The sequence below is a fragment of the Bufo bufo genome, chromosome 2 (assembly GCF_905171765.1).
Source record: "Bufo bufo chromosome 2, aBufBuf1.1, whole genome shotgun sequence".
NCBI classification, from domain to species: domain Eukaryota; kingdom Metazoa; phylum Chordata; class Amphibia; order Anura; family Bufonidae; genus Bufo; species Bufo bufo.
This window is the reverse complement of record NC_053390.1, coordinates 380,464,541-380,486,124: the sequence shown is the minus strand read 5'-3', so window position 1 is coordinate 380,486,124 and position 21,584 is coordinate 380,464,541. Positions and strand designations below refer to the sequence as shown.

The window sequence follows — 21,584 nt, the reverse complement described above, 5'->3', positions numbered from 1 at the left end:
GCGGACATGCTAGCGGCGATCTAGCCGTGCATGTCCGCAGCTCTATAGGCTAAAACGAGGTAACAGAATCCCTTTAATATGGACAAAAATCCTTGTCCATGTCCCCATCAAATCCTACTTCGACTACTCCAACATCCTCCTCTGTGGTAACACTATTGCACCTCTCCAATTCATTCACAACTCCATTGCAGGCTAAGGGCTCATGCACACGACCGTATGTATTTTGTGGTCCGCAAAAAACGGATGACGTCCGTGTGCATTCAGTTTTTTTGCGGAACAGAACAGCTGGACCCTAAAAGAACAGTACTATCGTTGTCCATAATGCAGACAATAGGACACGTTCTATTTCTTTGTGAAACTTACATTTTTTGCAGACCCGTTGAAATAAATGGTCCCACATACTGTCCAAAAAAAAAAAAAAAACCTGAACGGACATGGAAAGAAAATACTTTCGAGTGCATGAGCCCTTAACCTGTTGCTCCTCTTGTTCCTCTGTTGCCTTTCAACTGCAATTTACTAGATCACCTATGCCCAGAGAAGTCATGGCAACAACATACAAAACAATACACACATCTCTGCCCTAATACACTACCCCCTACATGTCCTCTGCTCATGTAAATTCTCCATACTTGCTCTACCCTTAAAATGTCTTCCACCATGCAAACTCTTTAGAAAAGCCTACAACCTGCAATAAGCCTCTGCACTGCTCAACCAGCTTTTACCCTCACAATTGCTGCGGGAAGAGGAAAGACGTTCTGTAAGTGGGTAGAGACCTTTCCTTCTCTACCAGTCTTCCAGTTTGTAAGCTTGTGTTTAGTGAACACTATTGTTTATACACCTAATTTTAAATGTCCACATGGGAAAGGTTTCTGCCAAAGCACTCCGTTAATCGGATTACAGTTCTTAGTGAAACCCCTCTGTCTTTGTTAGATGTGGTCATAATATAGTCAATAAAACCAGAAAGATAAAAAGGTATGCACCATAGAACACTAAACACATTATAGGCTATGGATGCATTCCAACTAAACGTTTTATTGTTCATTTGCTTCCTAAATGCTAATTAAACAGGTTCAGGGTAATTTCGGTCTTTCGGACAAGACAGCTGAGGTGTTTGTCGTGTACATCAGTGGGTGTGAAGTGTGGAATCACTCACCCCTGTCTGTCCGCACAAGGGAGAAGAAATTTCTCAATCGGTACAGGAATTAAGTTTTGCTCACACATGAGCTATTGATGATCACAGCTTCCTAGATAACAGATCTCACATCCCACATGTATTACTGGGAGAAACAACCCCACATAAATGACATCTTAATCTGGGTGCAGGATGCAAACCGCATAGCAAGTAGTCAAAATATGAATAAAAATATAAAGAGGGAGATTTATCAAAACTCAAGCAGAGAAAAACCTGTCTTAGGCCTCCTGCACACGATTGTGCGCGCGCCGTGGCCATGCACGAACACAGACCGCGGGGCAGCCGCAGCGGATTGCGGACCCATTCACTTGAATGGGTCCGCGATCCACCTGTTCTGCAAAAAGATAGAACATGTTCCATCTTTTTGCAGAACAGAAGTACGGGTCGAAATCCGACGGAAGCACTCCGTAGTGCTTCCGGATTTGCGGACCCATTGAAGTGAATGGGTCTGCATCCATGATGCGGAATGCACACGGAACAGTCCCAGTGTATTGCGGATTCGCAATACGGCAACGGGACACCTACAGTCGTGTGCAGGGTCCAGCAAAAACGCTAGTTACTGATAATACAACCATCTGCTATGAACGGATCCGGTTGTATTATCTTTAACATTGCCACAACGGATCAGTCATGAACTCCATTGAAAGTCAGATCAGTTTTCTATTGTGTCAGAGAAAACGGATCCGTCCCCACTGACTTGCATTGAGGCTAATGCCGGATCAGTCTTGCTCCGCATCCCAGGACGGAAAGCAAAATGCAACATGTTGCGGTTTGCCATCTGGTCTGGGAACGCAACTAAACAGAATGCATTTTGGAGCATTCCATTCAGTTTTGTCCGCATTGACAATGAATAGGGACTAAACAGAAGCTTTTTTTCCTGTATTGAGCACCTATGACGGATCTCAATACTGGAAAACGTAGACGCTAGTGTGAAAGTAGCCTTAATTGCCCATTGCAACTAATAAGATTCCACATTTTATTTTTCAGAGCTCCTTTGGAAAATGAAAGGCAAAATCTGATTGGTTGCTAAGGGCAACTAAACCAGTTTTATTGCGGATTTGATGTGGTTTTGGTGCAGATCTCATCCTTCCATTGAAAAGGGTGGGGGGACGGGGACAAAAAAACTAAAAATGACATGCTTCAGATTTCAAAATCTGCATGGAAGAAAGTTTGTCTAATCTCATTCACTTTGCTGGTACTGTATTAGGCCTCATGCACACGAACGTTTTTTTTCACGGTCCGCAAAAACAGGGTCCGTAGGTCCGTGATCCGTGACCGTTTTTTCGTCCGTGGGTCTTCCTTGATTTTTGGCGGATCCACGGACATAAAAAAAAAGTCATTTTGGTGTCCGCCTGGCCGTGCGGAGCCAAACGGATCCGTCCTGAATTACAATGCAAGTCAATGGGGACGGATCCGTTTGACGTTGACACAATATGGTGCCATTTCAAACGGATCCGTCCCCATTGACTTTCAATGTAAAGTCCGGAGTCCCTTTTATACCATCAGATCGGAGTTTTCTCCAATCCGATGGTATATTTTAACTTGAAGCGTCCCCATCACCATGGGAACGCCTCTATGTTAGAATATACTGTCGGATATGAGTTAGATCGTGAAACCTCATTTCCGACAGTATATTCTAACACAGAGGCGTTCCCATGGTGATGGGGACGCTTCTAGTTAGAATATACTACAAACTGTGTACATGACTGCCCCCTGCTGCCTAGCAGCATCCGATCTCTTACAGGGGGCCGTGATCAGCACAATTAACCCCTCAGGTGCCGCACCTGAAGGGGTTAATTGTACTATCATATCCCCCTGTAAGAGATCAGGGCTGCCAGGCAGCAGGGGGCAGACCCCCCCCCCCCTCCCCAGTTTGAATATCATTGGTGGCCAGTGCGGCCCCCCCCCCCCCCCTTCCTCCATTGTAATAAATCGTTGGTGGCACAGTGTGCGCCCCCCCCCTTCCTCCCTCTATTGTAATAATTCGTTGGTGGCACAGTGTGCCCCCCCCCCGCCTCCCCCCCCCCCTTCCTCCCTCTATTGTAATAATTCGTTGGTGGCACAGTGTGCGCCCCCCCCCCCCCCCCTTCCTCCCTCTATTGTAATAAATCGTTGGTGGCAATCATTGGCCCCCCTCCCTCTATAGCATTTTCAACATTGGTGGCCAGTGTGCGGCCTCCCATCTTGCGCCCCCCCCCCCCCCGATCATTGGTGGCAGCGGGTTACTAGCAATAGTACAAGATTCATACTTACCTGGGAGCTGTGATGTTCGTGTCCGGCCGGGAGCTCCTCCTACTGGTAAGTGACGGTTCATTTAGCAATGCGCCGCACAGACCTGTCACTGTCACTTACCAGTAGGTGGAGCTCCCGGCCGGACACGAACATCGCAGCAGCAGGTAAGTATTAATCTTCTACTATTGTACTATTGCTAAGTAACCATGGCAACGAGGACTGTAGTAGCGTCCTGGTTGCCATGGTTACCGATCGGAGCCCCAGCGAATAAACTGGGACTCCGATCGGAACTCCGCTGCCACCAATGATGATGGGGGGGAGGGGGGGGGGAGATGGGAGGCTGCACACTGGCCACCAACGTTGTTAATGCTATAGATGGGGGGGGGGGCAATGGGGGGCGCACACTGTGCCACCAACGATTTATTACAATAGAGGGAGGAAGGGGGGGGGGGCGCACACTGTGCCACCAACGAATTATTACAATAGAGGGAGGGGGGGGGCCGCACTGGCCACCAATGATATTCAAACTGGGGAGGGGGGGGGGGGGGGAGGGTCTGCCCCCTGCTGCCTGGCAGCCCTGATCTCTTACAGGGGGATATGATAGTACAATTAACCCTTTCAGGTGCCGCACCTGAAGGGGTTAATTGTGCTGATCACGGCCCCCTGTAAGAGATCGGGTGCTGCCAGGCAGCAGGGGGCAGTCTTGTACACAGTTTGTAGTGTATTCTAACTAGAAGCGTCCCCATCACCATGGGAACGCTTCTGTGTTAGAATATACTGTCGGTTCTGAGTTTTCACGAAGTGAAAACTCAGCTTTGAAAAAGCTTTTATGCAGACGGATCTTCGGATCCGTCTGTATAAAAACTAAACTACGGCCACGGATCACGGACACGGATGCCAATCTTGTGTGCATCCGTGTTCTTTCACGGACCCATTGACTTGAATGGGTCCGTGAACCGTTGGCCGTGAAAAAAATAGGACAGGTCATATTTTTTTCACGGCCAGGAAACACGGATCACGGATGCGGCTGCAAAACGGTGCATTTTCCGATTTTTCCACGGACCCATTGAAAGTCAATGGGTCAGCGAAAAAAAACGGAAAACGGCACAACGGCCACGGGTGCACACAACGGTCGTGTGCATGAGGCCTTAAGCTGCAGTTTTTCCACGTGTGCAGGTAGCCTTAATATACGTCAGAATGATTATGGCAAAACTAAATGTAGTTTACTGTAGGTTTTATTACTTCTGCACAATACATACTGTATTTTTCGCCCTATAAAACTTTTTTCCTTCCCAAAGTGGAGGAAAAATGTCAGTGTGTCTTATGGTGCAAATACTAATTAGCGGTTCCGTCATGGAAATGCTCATTAGCACAGGAGGACTGGGGAGCAGTGAATGCAGCACTCCCTCGGGAAGTGCACTGGATCTCATGTCTGATTAACATGGGGGTATTAGAATCATTAGGGTGTCTGATCTGACATATAAATGAAAAATGTTTATTTTCCTCCTCTAAAACCTAGGTGCAACCTCTGGCCAGGTGATTATTATAGGGCAAAAAAATACTGTACATTCTTTTTTCTTCGTTTTTTTGTGTCAACATATTTTGAGAACCATAACCTTTCAATTTTTCTGCCAACAGAGCTTTGTGACTTGTGAGAGCCTGGTCTTTTTGCAGAATTAACTACTGTATAGTTATTGTTCCCATTTTGGAGTACACACGACTGCTTGTTATTACATTTTATAGGAGGCAGCTAGACCTCATGAACTCCTTTCCTACAGAGATTCAGCTGTGGCAATCTGTCGGTTGAGGTACAGGAAGTTAGCCTGTGTCTGAATGTACATTTACGCTGTGGTGCAGGACTCCATTATGAATAACTTGAGTTGCACTGTTTCCTAAGCAGCAGCCAGAGTATGAAATATAACTTGCATCCCCATTTTTTTTCTTTAGGCCCAACTGGTTTTAAGCAACAATCTTACCATTATCTTGAATAATGCGACGCAGGTAGTCGGCAATTAAACTTCTTAAGGCTCTTTTATAAGGAAAGCCTAATCTATGAGGAAATACTATTGATGTATCAACTACAGTATCATGAATTAACTGCAAGACAAAAGATAAAATGCTATTAAAAGACAGTTAACCACTGAAAACATTTGAAGATTGGGAGAAGTATTTATCACACAAGATGATCTAGTTTCCTGGTGTAAAAAAAAATTAAAAAATCACTAATTTGTGACTTTCACAGCTCTCGACACTTTAAAATTCTGCCAGTCTATTGGTGAACCCTCTCCCCTCCATCTCATCGTAGTTTTGTTTGTTTTTAAAGTGTTCCTAAACCTTTAATTATACGGGTACTTTATTAAAGCCTATCAAAATGCTGACAAATTTGGCACATCTTACTACAGCATACTGCGATTTAAGAATGGTATGTGAAAAAAGTCTTAACCCTTTCCTGACAGTTGCTGTACATGTACAGTATATGCAAGGTCTTTAAAGATGGCTGGACCTCAACAGACTCCATAGCCAGTGGGTGCCTGCTATTTTACACAGCAGACACCGGCCGACAGTCAATGACTGGAGGCAACGCAGATCATGGCCTTTTAACCCATCAGATGTTGTGGTCAATTGGGACTACAGCATTTGAGCAGTCATTTACAGCTGCTCCTGGTGATCAAACACCCCCAGGTCTGCCATAATCAAAGGGGCTCTGCCATTAAGACAGCATATCCCCAATACGGAGGTCTGACCACTGGGGCCTCATGAGAATGGGAGTCTGTACTCCCCATTTAGAGAACAAGACATGCGTGTCTGCCAGATAGCAGAATACAAATGCTTGGCTATCTCCAACAGCCCCATACAGCTGAATGAAGCAGCAGCACACATGAATGATGACAGCTCCATTCAAATAGGGGGATGGGGGGGGGGGGGGAAGCACGGCCCCCATTCTCGTGATAGTCTGATCATCGATCAAAGGGGCACTGCCTAAGGCCGAATGCACACGGCCAGTGTATTACTGTAGTGCAGCGGCGGCATAAAGCGCACGGCGTCATAGCAACCAATGACGCCGTCCGCTCCTGCTCTGAACAGGAATCCAGCCCGGCATACCACGGACCGCTCTCGGCCGCGGAACACGGCCGGGTGCATTCGGCCTAACATGGCTAGAGGGACAAGTTGCCTTAACATGTGATTTTCCAATAGACTGCAATGGGAAATGATGGCAGTCTATAGTAGGAGAGATCTAGCGATCACATCTTCAAGTCCCTTAAAGGGCGCCAAAAAAAAAAAAAAAAAAAAAGCTTAAAAATTCAAACAAATTCTAAAGTTAAGGCTCTTGGAAGGCTGGGTGTAAAAAAAAAAAAAAAAAAAAGGGGTTGAAGAATCAGTTTTTTTTTTAATTGCACGTTTTTCAATACATTAAACACATCCCAGTTTTTAATCAAATTTACAAAAGAGAAAAGTATTAAAATGCACAATATATCCAACAAATAAACAGGACCACGAGAACAAGCCAGTAGTTTCTATACCTTAAGTGCTGTCAAGTCATTTTCTAACCCATGTCCTATAAGGATGGTATCTGCACTGAACAGGTTGAGCATAATTGCCTGTACATCTCTAATGGATGTGGTTATATTCTTTAGGTTTTCTTCTGTGACACCAGATAACCTGTGCATGGTGATAGGAGTGGTATTTAAGTGTCCTCAAAAACAACGAAGTAAAACATTTTACAGCCCAGAAGGCAGAGAAAAGAACACTTTTGTGAAAGAATCTCAACTTTTTCCAAAGTGTCCATGTACTTCATTTGATATGTCATAGTGACATCAAAAGTTTGATTGGGGAAGGGGTTTCAAGTGCTGAGACCTCCACCAGCCGCTAGAATGAGAAAGAAGTGCTCTTGCTCTCTCTTCTTTCTGCACGTGATAGACTTCATTGCTGGAAGATGCACCCGGCCGGCACCCCCATAGATCTGCCTAGTCTTGTCCGTAATTGCAGACAAGAATAGAACATGTTCTTTTTTTCGGGAGCCGCGGACCGGAAGATCGGGGCCGCGCTCCGGAAATGCAGACAGCACACTGTGTGCTGTCCGCATCTCTTCCAGCCCCATAGAGAACGAATGAGTCCGGATTCGTTCCGCAATCTTGCGGAACGGATCCGAACCCATTCTACGGACGTGTGAATGGACCCCTATCATAAACTAGGTATGTACATTCTTCAGCTGTCAGCGTGCCTAGATTGGAGTAGTTTTCAATAGTCATTTACGCTGCTTTCCAGGCTAAATGTTATTCCTGCCACACCTCCACCACTCCCCATTGGCGAGAATAATAATGCAGTGTGACTAAAATATGTTGCACTGGTGTTTAAAAATGGGAAAACCAGGGACATGCAACTCATGCCAAAAACTAGTGTAGACTTAGTAAATGGCCCCCTACGATTTCGTTTCTAGCCTGTCTCCTACAGCGAATACAGTGAGCGCTTCTGTCTCCTCATTCTAGTGATTGGTGGGGGTTAAGCGACTCCCACCAATCAAAACCTTGAATATGACACATCCAGTTATATCTCTTTCCAGTTATTGTCCAGAATCAGTTCTCCTTTTCACATATCAGCAACTGCCATGAGAAAAACAATTACACTCTCTTAATTCTATGGCATCATGACAAAATCTGGTGCGTAGAAGGCAACAGCAGACTGGGAACTTAAAGTGGCCCAGGGGGAAAAAAAACGGGGAAAAAAAACGGGGAAAAAAAACGGGGAAAAACAAAAAAACAAAGAGTGGGCACATGTCATTGGTGGATCCAGATCGACAGTAAGCAAGGATAAGAGAATTAGGAAAAGCTAGCAGTCCCTTAGTGCAGCACAAAATAATGCCCCAGCAGAACCAAATATCACAGTGCCGCATTGCAGTATTCAACTATATCACTGTCCTCAGGACAGTGATAATGTTGAATTCAGGAGGACACCTGTGGATGTCAGCATGAGGCACAAGTACCTGATGCTCCTATGTATGGTTTATGGCTAGTCCACCCCTGTTAGGAGGGCTACAGGCTTCCATACACATAATAGCCGTCAGCTGGTCAACATTCTGACCAACGGCTGTCTCTTCTGACCCCTCCCCTGTACATACATGTTTGGTTTGGCTGAATGCATATTCAATGAGAAGGGTGAAAGCCTCTGCCAGACACTTCTGGCGGCGGGTTATCTCCTGGGAGAACAAATGGATCGGGTGAAAATTCACACTTGGCCAACTGTTTCTCTCTCCCAACATCATCCATCAGGGGAAAGTTAGGAGCTCCACACACACATTAGACCATGGATACCAAACTTATAGCCCACCAGCTGTTGCAAAACTACAACTCCCAGCATGCCCTGACAGCAGTCAGATGTCCAGGAATGATGGGAGTCGTAGTTTAGCAACAGCTGGAGGGCCACGAGTTTGACATCCCTGCATTAGACGGTCAGCCAAACTCTCCATTCTCAGTGGGTATAGGGGCCTTTAACCCCTTGACAACATGCGCAGTACATGTATGCACCAAGTAGTCTTTAAAAATTTCACCTGCTCCAGGGTGGGCCACAGCTGCTGGGTGCCTGTTTGCAAACATTGGCTCCTGGTCTCTGCTGTGTGAATCAGAGATCCCGGGGCCTGAATGGCTTCCGTGCACAGAGATCGGGGAAGCCATTCATTTTCTCTAATAACTTGGATCTCTCTGAAGAGTTCCAGGGTATTACAGCTGTAGTTCTTATGGAGGCCTGTATGTGGGAAGACTTTCAGCTCTCTTGACCATTTTCCCCACTTGTCCATCATTCTACAGTGTGAAAGATTATTCACATCAAATTGTTGAGAAATGACCTCATACCTTCCCAGATTGATGAGCAGCAACAATGGCTTCTTTAAGATCATTGCTGTTGCCTTTCCTTCTTGGCATTGCAAATACTCCAGACCAGCAAACTGTCAAAATGTTCATATATTAGGTGGTCACACTTGCTGATGACAGGTGCACTGTCCGCATCTTTTGTGGCCACATTGAAATGAATGCACCCTACATTGCATTATGGTGCATGCTACATAATACAAACAATTCTACTGCTGCATGACAAACTCCAATGGAAGCAGCACTCAAAGAAAAAATTGTGAATTTAAAACCACCCAATGGACAAGAGAAATTTCAGTTCCTCCATGGAACCATTTTTTAAGATTGAAAATGAGTCTAAGGAGGGACTGAGACATCACTGACAAATTCACGATTAGTTTTTTTAGTAGAACTTAAGGAACATTTAAGATACAGTACATCAAGACAAGTATTAAAATACATACCTGGTGTTATAGTCTATAATTTCATTATCAGGCTTAACAAATGTATCATAAACCACCTGCAAGCTAGGATCGACCACAGTCACTCTGGTAAGTTCCAGACCGAGAGTCGTGTAACACTACATACGGTATATAAAAAGACAATTAAAGACAATGAAATAAGGTAACCAGTTATTTTTTTTTACTATATTTGCTTACCATTTCACAATCCACTGAAAATATTCCAGGATTTCCATCCGATGGTTGAAGTTTCACAAAAGTTTTTATAAACCCATCAAGGTTTTCTTTTTGGCCATCATGTACATGTAGCTTCAGGGAGGAGAAAAAACAAACACACAAAAACACAGCTGACAAAATTTAAACAAAACATGTACAATTCCCAAATTTAAATGGGTTTGCAGGATTTTCACCATTGATGGCCTATCCCCAGGACAGGCCATTAGTATCTGATCTTGTAGGGAGGGTCTAACACCCTGCCCATCAGCTGTTTAGTGTTTGCTCCATCCAATGTGCAGTGGACAGAGCTAGTTACTGCAGCACTGCTCCCGTTGAAGTGAATTGGAGCCGTGTTGCAGTAACCAGTGCCATTCATTACATAGTGGATGAAGCTGTGTAGTTCTGGTGCTGGAGCTACAGCACAACTGCTGAAGGTCTTAGGCCTCTTTCACACAACAGGTTTTTTTTTCCCCCCGTTTACGGGCCGTTTTTTGCGTTCCGTATACAGAACCATTCATTTCAATGGTTCTGCAAAAAAATACAAATAAAAAAAATTAAAAATTTCCTTCGTATGCATTCCGTTTCCGTATTTCCATTCCGTTGAAAGATAGAACATGTCCCATTATTGCCCGCAAATCATGTTCCGTGGCTCCATTAAAGTCAATGGGTCCGCCAAAAAAAACAAAAAAAAAACACACAACACGGAACACAGAAATGCATCCATATGTCTTCCTTATCCGGAACCATCTATTGAGAATTTTATGCCCAGCCCAATTTTTTCTGTAATTACTGTAATATTTATATAGCAATATTTCAGTAATACCTTCCGCACTAGATAGACGTGCAGAGGTATAAGATCACTACTCAAACAAATAATCAGAATATCATGTGAACTGGATATCTTAAAACATAACTTTTACTATGTATTTTTTAAATGGGTTTTGAGTAAACCACATATGTTGTGAGACAAAACACAAATAAGTAAGAACGCCACCTGCGCGTTCAATAGGGTAAATGGAAAAAAGAAAAAGGGTGGATCTTACCAAATTCAGTAGGGAGATCCACACCTGATGGCGTGATGGTCCTTTTATGGATGACAGAAGGACAATTGTGACCGGCACTCAAGTGGTTGACGGCAGTGATGGAATCTCCTGTAACGCCCTAAAATTAAGGCCCTACCTAAATGGAGGGTTAGGGGCTATACAGGTCACCTGCCTACCAGACACCGAGCACCTGCCCAGATAGGTGCGACCCCATACGGAACCTGTCCCTGTATTGGGGCCTATTCCCTATTATACCCTATTTAACAAAGCCCTACATGCCATGTTTCATCCCGAATTGCCAGAACTCATCATGGGACTTCAATGAACTTAAGGGAATACTAAAGAAGAGAAAAAGAGGGAAACAAAAAATACACAAAATATTGGTCACTATCAGTCCTGTATGACGGACTACACATAGGAATAGCTGCTAGATCATAAATGTTAAGATCTACTTACTAGAATCGACTAAAGGCAGGTTCCCCGTAGTATTTGCTGTATGGACTTTTAATAACAAGCGTCCAAGTTCAGGTGTAGAGAAGTGTCCCCTATCCACCTGTGTCTCACCACCAATTGTGGTAGTTTGGGAGAGCGCCAAATTGCGCTAACTCCCCCATTTAAATATACTTTGTGTCCGGCTAATCTAACCCCTAATTACCCGCCTCACCTGGCTTTCAAAATGCGAGACTCGTGGTTCGCATTTGGAACACACGCCGTCTGCGTGCGTTCCACAGCACCGGAAGCAAGCATCACGTGATCGCGGGTTGCCGGAAGTGGGGTGGGAACCAGTGTGTGAACGTCGCCCGCAGCTTAGCAACCAAGCGACGCGCACACACACATCGCCCACGTATGCCAACAATGATGTTTGACAACTAGTAAGAGCTAGCAGAATCGCCATTTCTTTTGTTACAATGGATTTAAGAGGCAAAGTCGCTGAATACATTAAAAGGATACCGGTATTGCATATTACAAAAAGGGAGATGGTCACTTAATGTCCTAAAATGAAGGACAAAAAAGGTACATACAGTGGATTACAATGAGGCAGACTCACTTGATCTTAAATAAAGCAACTGCTCATTGAGACCTAGGGAGTGGGTGGTCTTCAAATAGAAAATCCATTTAGCCTCACACTGGAGTATTCTCTTCTCCAAGTCGCCACGTCTTACCCCTGGTTTGATTTTTTCTATACCCATAAATGAGAAGCAATCTGTCCTCCCCCCATGCTCAGTTCTTACATGGCGCGAGACAGAAGTGTCCCTGGCATTTTTCACGTCACCGATATGTTCGCCAATCCTCTTCCTTAATTCCCTTGTTGTCTTACCGACACTCTTTACCACAGTCAGAGGTGATTTTGTATATCACCCCTGTGGATTTACAGTTGATCAGATCCCTGATTGTGTACGTCTTATGGGTATTATTGCTCCTGAAAGTTTTGGCACACTTCATGTACCTACACGCTACAGGTGTGGATCTCCCTACTGAATTTGGTAAGATCCACCCTTTTTCTTTTTTCCATTTACCCTATTGAACGCGCAGGTGGCGTTCTTACTTATTTGTGTTTTGTCTCACAACATATGTGGTTTACTCAAAACCCATTTTAAAAATACATAGTAAAAGTTATGTTTTAAGATACCCAGTTCACATGATATTCTGAATATTTATGGTTCAATAAGATTATTATTATTATTATCAAATACAATCATAAGAGAACATCCCAAATTGCAGTATACATACCGCATACAAAGATACATTGCGACATGCAATCATGTACAGCAGTACAGCATAAAGGACAAGGTATAAGCATGTATCTGTATCTGTATAACAAACAGTCAGCTGACAAAAAGTCAGAGGAAACAAAGGCCCTAAAGGGCTTAATAAGGCCTCAAACAAATGATGTATAGGCCAATAATTCTAGACAAACTTGACATAAAAGGGGGGAAGACAGGGTGACACACAAGAGGAGGGGAGGGGGGGGGGGAGAAATCATAGGTCATATCTAGAGAATAGCTAGGTACTATTAAGGGAGAACCCCAGATGCCAACCAAACCGAAAACGACATAGATGATCTAAACCTGGACCATGGCTCCCAACTCCTAAGAAACGCCGGAATCTTGTTGTGATCAGAGGCATACATCTCTTCCCTGTGTAACAGCTCATCCAGTGCAGAGGCCCAAGTGATCCTTTTCAAACTCTCGGTTGACTTCCAATTGCGTGGGATAATTTGCCTCATGGCCAGCATAAAGAGCCGAAATGAACCTTTCTTAACATGTGAGATCCGCCCCGGGAAAATAGAAAGCAGAGCGATGGAAGGGGAAAATGCAATGGAGGCCCGGAATAGAAAATTATAAAGCTTGAAGACATCTTTCCATAATGGGTTAAGCCTCGGACAATCCCACCATATATGGGTCATAGTCCCCCTAGCACCATGGCATCGCCAACATAGTTCAGAAACCGAGGGGTAGAACCGATGCAGTTTCTCCGGTGTCCGATACCATCTGGTAAGTATTTTATAGTTGAGTTCTTGTAAATTACACGATATAGAGATCTTATGCGTGAAAAGCAAAGAGCGTTTCCATTGATCCCCAGTAAAAGTATCACCTAATTCCGTCTCCCAATCAAGCATAAACTTGAGTTTGGGGTAGGAATCTCCAGATTCGCTGCCCTCAGTCACCTCGGTGTTCAGCATGATGTAAAGCAAGGAAATAGCATGGCCAGGGGCAGCCTGAGCAACACATAGCTTTTCAAAATCCGTTAGAGATGTATGGGACCGCAAACCAGGCATCAGAGATCCAACAAATCCCCCCGAGTTGAAAATAGAGGAACCATCTTCCAGGAGATGATGGGAATATGTGCGATAGGTCCTCAAGAGGGCGTATCCCAGTAGAAGAACAGACGTCTCTCAGTCTGACAGTAGATGTGTGGGTAGTTCGGAAGGCGGGCACCTGTCTCAGACCCATAGGTAAATCTGGATGGTCAGTGAGCATTGAGAGGGGACCTGGGATCTTAGCCAAATTCAGTTTAGGTGCAAACTTTATCCATGAGGCTGCTAAAGTAGGGAGGAGCATATCAGATTGGGCATGCGGGAGGTTGCATAGGGAGTTAGGGGACAGCCAAAATATACCTGTTGCAAGGTGGGGATTCGTAACATGCTCTATTTCTACCCATATCTTAGTATTCTTATTATGAAAAAGATCTAAGACGCAGTTCAAGACTGCAGCCCTGTAATAAGTCGATATTCTGAATATTTATATAGCGCCACAATATTCCGCAGTTCATAGGGTTCATATACAAACAAAAATAACTGGATAATATATTGTATATGCCATACGGAAAAACGGAAACAAAAAACAGAACGGATCCGTGAACAACGGACCGCAAAACACTGAAAAAGCCATATGGTCGTGTGAAAGAGGCCTTACTCACAGCGATTTCCCATCAGTGCTTTTGAACCAAAACCAGCAATGGAGCCTACACAGCGGAAAGGTATAATGGGAAGATATCCTCCTGTTCCGTTTTTAAACCTGCCCCTGGTTTTGGCTCCCAATAACTGATGGAAATCACTGACCAAATACGGACTTGTGAGGTGTCAGATTAGATATTGATAGATTACCCTGGGGATAGACCATCAATAAAATAAGTCTGGACAACCCATTTAAAGTAGAAGTAATATATTAGTTACAGATAAACAAGTACAATAAGTTACCTTTGCCATTTGACATCCTGGTGTTCCTATAGCTGCTTCACAACAACTGTAGCGTGTTTCCATTCCACCTGGGACTTTAATTTTAAGCAGAAATATTGGGTAAACTAATGTCATTTTAGCCTACCGCTTTAAAAATTACTTATGAACGCTAACTTGCCTTTATGCTTTAAAACTTTACCAGAGTGATAGGTGCACTCTTCCTTACGTACATGCCTTCCTTGCGGGGTTATAGAATAGCTTTCGCCGCACCTACAGCACACGCGTCTTAACGCTAGGAAGAATAAACATTTGAGAGACATTTAAAATACACCGTCAAGCTGTGCTCAACTGCCAGGTTGGAGACAGTTTGCACGTCTCTTGCCATAGGGAACCGAGGAGGTTTGCTCCAGCAGTGCACCAGACATCAGAACAACCACTATGAAGCAATCACATTACGACACAAGGACACAGTAACACAACTTACCGTCCGTGCACATAGCTTTAGTTACTGAGCAATGAACTAGGGCACTACCAGGTTTATCAGGGTGTGGCCTTGGATAGCCATTCTCTATTAATTGGTCTTCGGAGAGAAGATAGTCCTTGAGTAGGTTGTACAGAGTAGGCCCAGCAAGTTCTGGAAAGCAAATGTGTTGTAATACAACTTAATATATTGCTGTATTCCACACAGATATCAGCCATTAATTCTACAGAATGATTATTCAGATTACCAATGAAAGGAGAATATGTAAGCAGTCAATAAATTTGGTAACATATTAGGAGGAGGTACAAGTATGGATTCTAAAATGGCAATTTTTAGCACCTTTTAATTCCATCAGTGACTGAGCCACAACCTGGTGTGGGTTAAAACAGGAGCAAAGCTTTCCCCTCACCCATGACGGCACCTTATGCGACTCAGGACCTCCCATCTGGACAGGAAACCTGAGAAGATAAAAAGAACACACCCCCACCAAGCACCAGTTCAGGTTTCCTGTCCTCCGGATGGGAGACCCTGAGAAGCAGGACAGCGGAGATCCGCCGCTGAAGACATACCTCATCACCACCTGCCGCTGGGGGAGGGTCTGTGGCCGGCTGCCGTAGGAGACCTTTTTCCCTGGGGAGCGGTAGTTCTGTGGCCGCGCCGGAAGCCGCTCCCCGCAAGTCTGCCTTCTTCCTGCGCTACTTTCCGGTCCTGCGGGGAGCCGCTGTGGCAGTGTTCAGGTCGGCTCCCCACTCTTGTCCCGGTGTGAGGGCCGCCGCTAGTACCAGGGATGGCGGCCTCGTGCATCAAGCGCTTGTGCGCATGCGAGCGGCTGCACTAGGATGACTTTAGGGGGGCGGGCCTTCGGGGACGCGGAACCGGAAGTAGAGGCAGAGACGCGTCTTTTAAATATAAGAGCGGCTGCAGGAGCAGGCAGCCAGCGTAGAAGGCACACAGTGTTTGTGCTGAAGAGGTTCCCAGCTTGGGCAGTATGATGGAACCTTCGGATGGACGCGCAGAACCCCTGTAACCCTTGAGGCCCGCAAGCCCGGGACCGGTCCTAAGGAGTGGGGAAGGAAAAGTTCCTTCGCTATGGGTGAGAACATTCTTTTTCCTTATTAATGGTATATTATTTGATTGTTGTAGACCTCAAAGCAGCCTAAAAAGTCTTCTAGCACGACCAAGCACAAGGAATGTGCAGGATGTAAAGTGGCCCTATCCGCCTCATATGTTAAACCACTATGTTCCGCGTGCATAGATAAGCTTGTGGCGGAAGAGTCCCAGAGTTTGACCAGGTCCATGAAATATTTAATTAGGTCAGAAGTGAAGGCTTCACTTAAAGCATTCAGTAAGGGCCGGATAGATCCACAGAATATGAAAGCGTGGAATTTGACTCTTCTGATAAAGATAAAGAATCAGGACAGTTGTTTTCCAGCAACTCTGATTCCTCTGACGATTATTCAGGAAGATCCTTTTTTCCCCCTGAAGATGCACAGCCATTACTGAAAGCTGTAAGATCCACTATGCAGCTAGAAGAAATTAGACTAGATCTGCTGCGGACCAAGCCTTCCAAGCTCTAGGCCCTAAGAAACATAGGGATTTTACTATGCACGAAAACTTACAGGCCCTTATAAAAAAAAGAGTGGAAGAATCCTGACAGGAAGTTTTTTTATTCCCACCTCAGTAAAGAGAAAGTATCCGTATGATGAAGAAGTATCCTCAATATGGGATAAGGCTCCTACAGTGGACGCACCAGTCGCCAAAATAGCAGCACTTCCCTTTGATGATCTAGGTTGTCTTTCCAATCCTCTCTAGATAAAGTTGATATTTATTTAAAACGTGCCTGGGAGACATCAGCCACTTGTCTCAGACCTGCTATTGCAGCCACCTGGGTATCCAGGTCTCAGTCTCTGGTTGGACCAGCTAGAGGTTCATCTTAAAGAAAAGAAACCTAGGGAAGAAATCCTAGCCTCCTTACCTACATTCTCTAAGGCGGCGGATTTTTTAACTGATGCTTCTACTGATGTTATCCGTTTCGCTGCCAAATCCTCGGCCATGACCAATGCCGCTAGAAGAGCAATTTGGCCTAAATCATTGAAAGGGGACCAAGGTTCTAATGCCAGACTCTGCGCCCTTCCATGTGAAGGCAACAGACTTTGGGTCTTGTCTGGATGTAATACTAGAGAAAGCCTCGGACAAGAAGAAAGGGTTTCCTACACCTCAGATGAATCCCTTTTTTAGTAAACCCCAGCAGAGTTTTAGAAGACAGAGGGGCAAACCATATGATAAAAAAGACAGGTTTCATAAAATATCAGGTGGATTCCTCTTTAAGACCCAGGATAATACCCCGAAAGGGAAGCAACAATGATGCCAGACTCCAGGTTGGGGGAAGGTTAGCTTACTTTTTCCCGGCTTGGACAGGGATTACCCAGAACAAGTGGGTCCTGGGGGGGGGATAAGGAAGGGATTCCGGTTAGAGTTCCTATCTTATCCTTTAAGTCTTTCACCTGCACTCCCCTTCCGAGAGACTACCAAAAGTCCAAGGTGCTAGAATCTGAAGTCCCTTTAATACTAGACAAAGGAGTAGTCTGCCAGGTACCCAAGAGGGAGGAAGGCAAGGGGTTTTACTCCCCTCTATTTATGGTCAAAAAGCCCAACTGATCCTTTCGCATGATCCTGAACTTAAAAAAAATATCTGTAAAGAATAAATCAAGGCAACTGGACGTACTGTAGATTTCTTGAAAACATTTCACTCGTTCTTCCAACGAGCTTTCTCAATTCTGAGTGACTGTACAAGAATGCTCTGGGAATAAATATGTAACTGAATCAATATCTGGTAATTATACCCAGCATGGGGTCAGAGGTCATTATACCCAGCATTATACCCAGCATTGATTCCATTATCCTAATCGAAGTCAGTAGGTGATAAAGACTTCCCAGAAAAAGGTGTCAAGACAGCACTGTATGTGGCACCTGTGTCTGTCTGGCTGTCGACACCTTTTTCTGGGAAAATCAAGCGGTGATCAGCCGGCACTCTGTTCAAAGAGCATGGTGCACGCGTCCGAGATAGAAATCTCACGTATATGACCGGCACTCACTGTCTTCTGCAAACTCTATGCTTTTTGTTGGTCACATATAATGTAGCGTTCTGTGACGCGTTTCAGCTCACAGCATGAGCCTTTCTCAAACAAGTAATGGCATACAAAACATAGCATACAGGATTTAAATAGACCGCCAAAGCGGAAGTGACATCAGGTAACCTTGGTGATGAACTAAACAAAAAGACAGTAACGTGAAGGAACAACCCAACTGCAGCAGCATCAACAAATACAAGAATAATATGGCATATAAGTAGTTCTCCAAAAGGGAGGACGATTTCAAGATGAGATGATGCGGTTGGGGGTTTCTTAATGTTTTCTGAAATAAAGAAAAGACAAGTAAATTAAAATGACAATTACATTATTAAAAACAATAATGGAGCTTGGAGATTACAGGAAACTGTTGAGATCATACTCCCAGTTCAATCCCCTGGGTTCAAGTGTCTGCAATTTGTGAATCCAATAGGCTTCACCTTTTTTTTACATTTTAAGGCTACTTTCACACTTGCGTTCGGTGCGGATCCGTCTGGTATCTGCACAGACGGATCCGCACCTATAATGCAAACGCTTGCATCCATTCAGAACGGATCCGTCTGCATAACAGCTTTTTCAGATCTGAGTTTTCACATCGTGAAAACTTAGATTCGACTGTATATTCTAACAGAGGCGTTCCCATGGTGATGGGAATGCTTAAAGTTAGAATATACTAAGAACTGTGTACATAACTGCCCCCTGCTGCCTGGCAGCACCCGATCTCTTACAGGGGGCTGTGATCCGCACAATTAACCCCTCAGGTGCCGCACCTGAGGGGTTAATTGTGCGTATCATAACCCCCTGTAAGAGATCGGGTGCTGCCAGGCAGCAGGGGGCAGTTATGTACACAGTTCTTAGTATATTCTAACTTTAAGCATTCCCATCACCATGGGAACGCCTCTGTTAGAATATACAGTCGAATCTAAGTTTTCACGATGTGAAAACTCAGATCTGAAAAAGCTGTTATGCAGACGGATCCGTTCTGAATGGATGCAAGCGTTTGCATTATAGGTGCGGATCCGTCTGTGCAGATACCAGACGGATCCGCACCGAACGCAAGTGTGAAAGTAGCCTTAAAATGTAAAAAAAAGGTGAAGCCTATTGGATTCACAAATTGCAGACACTTGAACCCAGGGGATTGAACTGGGAGTATGATCTCAACAGTTTCCTGTAATCTCCAAGCTCCATTATTTTTTTTAATAATGTAATTGTCGTTTTAATTTACTTGTCTTTTCTTTATTTCAGAAAACATTAAGAAACCCCCAACCGCATGATCTCATCTTGAAATCGTCCTCCCTTTTGGAGAACTACTTATATGCCATATTATTCTTGTATTTGTTGATGCTGCTGCAGTTGGGTTGTTCCTTCACGTTACTGTCTTTTTGTTTAGTTCATCACCAAGGTTACCTGATGTCACTTCCGCTTTGGCGGTCTATTTAAATCCTGTATGCTATGTTTTGCATGCCATTACTTGTTTGAGAAAGGCTCATGCTGTGAGCTGAAACGAGACACAAAACCTTTTTCTGGGAAGTCTTTATCACCTACTGACTCCAATTAGGATAATCGAATCAACACCTTTGACCCCATGCTGGGTATAATGACCTCTGACCCCATGCTGGGTATAATTACCAGATGTTGATTCAGTTACATATTTATTCCCAGAGAATTCTTGTACAGTCACTCAGAATTGAGAAAGCTCGTTGGAAGAACGAGTGAAACGTTTTCAAGAAATCTACAGTATGTCCAGTTGACTTATTCTTTACAGATATACCATGACCTGGATAAATGAGAACCTTCACAGACATATTGAACTTAAAAAAAGCTAAACAATTTCTTAAAATACAAAAAGGTTTCGTATGGAGACAATAAAAACGACCCTAGATCTGTTATTCAGGGACTGCTGGATGGAGAGCATAGATCTAGAGGATGCTTATTACCATATCCCAATTCATGCTTCCTCCCAAAAAATTTTGAGAACAGCAGTCTACATGCATGGTCAGCTTCTGCATCTACAATACAGGGCACTCCACTTCGGTGTCTCACAGGCCCCGAGAATCTTCACAAAGGTAGTGGCAGAGATGGTGGCCTTCCTCCGACTGTCCAGGGTAGTGTTGATAATTTATCTTGCCCACACAAAAGACCAATTACAGAAAGATCTAGTTCTGGTATGCTCCCTGTTAAAGGATCTCGGGTGGAAGTTAAATCATGCAAAATCTTGTCTAACCCAGTCTCAGAATTGCACCTTTTTAGGAATGTAGCTAGACTCCAGGTCCCAGAAGACAATCCTCCCACAAAGGAAAGTCTCGTCCACCACAGAGCATGTTTGGGCCCTGTTTCGTTCCTTCCGGTGTTCTTTCAGACAAGCAATGATGGTACTGGATCATTTGACGGCTATGATTCCGGCTGTACCCTTCGTGCAGATTCACACGAGACCACTGCAGGTGGATATATTGCAGGCTTGGAATGGACTTCCACAAACACTGGAGGAAAGGTTCCATCTTTCCTCCACAGCAAGATCATCCCTTCTGTGGTGGACATCCCAAAGAAACCTCTCGGTGGGAAGGCCTTGGTCTTTTGCAGATCCCATGATGATAACTACAGACACCAGTCCCTGGGGCTGGGGTTGGTGTGTACACTCCGAAAAAAGATACTGGCAAGGAAGGTGGGATTTAAAAACAAGAAAATGCACTTCAAACTACAAGGAGCTCAAAGCTGTAGTGGTGGACCTAAAGATTGCAATTCCGGAATTTTCAAACAGAAGACTGGTCTACTCAGACAACTCCACGACAGTGGCTTATATAAATAGCCATGGCGGAACAGTACCATCCCTTCTCTCCCTCTGCCTGGAGATTTTTCAGGTAGCAGAAGAGAGGAACCTTTTTCTATCCGCAATCCGCAAAGGGGGAAAGAAAATATTCTAGCCGACTTTCTAAGTCGATTCAAGCTCAGTCAAGCAGAATGGAGTCTGAACGAAGAAGTATTCCCTAAGATTGTGTCCAAATTTGGGTCTCCAACAATAGACCTCTTTGCCTCCCGGAAAAACAGGAAGGTGGAAAGATTCTTCTCCCTAAATCGTGAGAATCCTACAGCTATAGACGGTCTAGCTCAAGACTAAATCAGGAATACGAATACGCCTTCCCTCCCCTTTCCCTAATTCCCCAAGTCCTGAAGAAAGTCCAGAGGGAAAGAGCCTCCATAATATTAGTAGCCCCAAGATGGCCAAAGAGTGTGGTATTCAACCCTGATAAACCTATCCAGGGAACCCCCTTGGATCACTCCTCCAAGGAAAGATCTTCTCTCCCAGGGCCCTGT

At 44.5% G+C, this 21,584-nt stretch overlaps 1 protein-coding gene across 1 annotated transcript in view; it reads right to left on the bottom strand.

Annotated features, from left to right (window-relative positions):
* LOC120990884 (RNA exonuclease 1 homolog) overlaps positions 1 to 21,584 on the bottom strand; it is a 53,114-nt gene that overhangs the window by 7,313 nt on the left and 24,217 nt on the right. The window contains exons 9-15 of the mRNA XM_040419770.1: positions 15,148 to 15,297; positions 14,842 to 14,955; positions 14,685 to 14,758; positions 9,924 to 10,034; positions 9,729 to 9,844; positions 6,946 to 7,084; positions 5,401 to 5,521 (exon numbers count right to left, since the gene is read on the bottom strand). Of these exons, the coding sequence (XP_040275704.1) occupies positions 5,401 to 5,521; positions 6,946 to 7,084; positions 9,729 to 9,844; positions 9,924 to 10,034; positions 14,685 to 14,758; positions 14,842 to 14,955; positions 15,148 to 15,297 (825 nt within the window). The remainder of the gene's footprint in view (positions 1 to 5,400; positions 5,522 to 6,945; positions 7,085 to 9,728; positions 9,845 to 9,923; positions 10,035 to 14,684; positions 14,759 to 14,841; positions 14,956 to 15,147; positions 15,298 to 21,584) is intronic.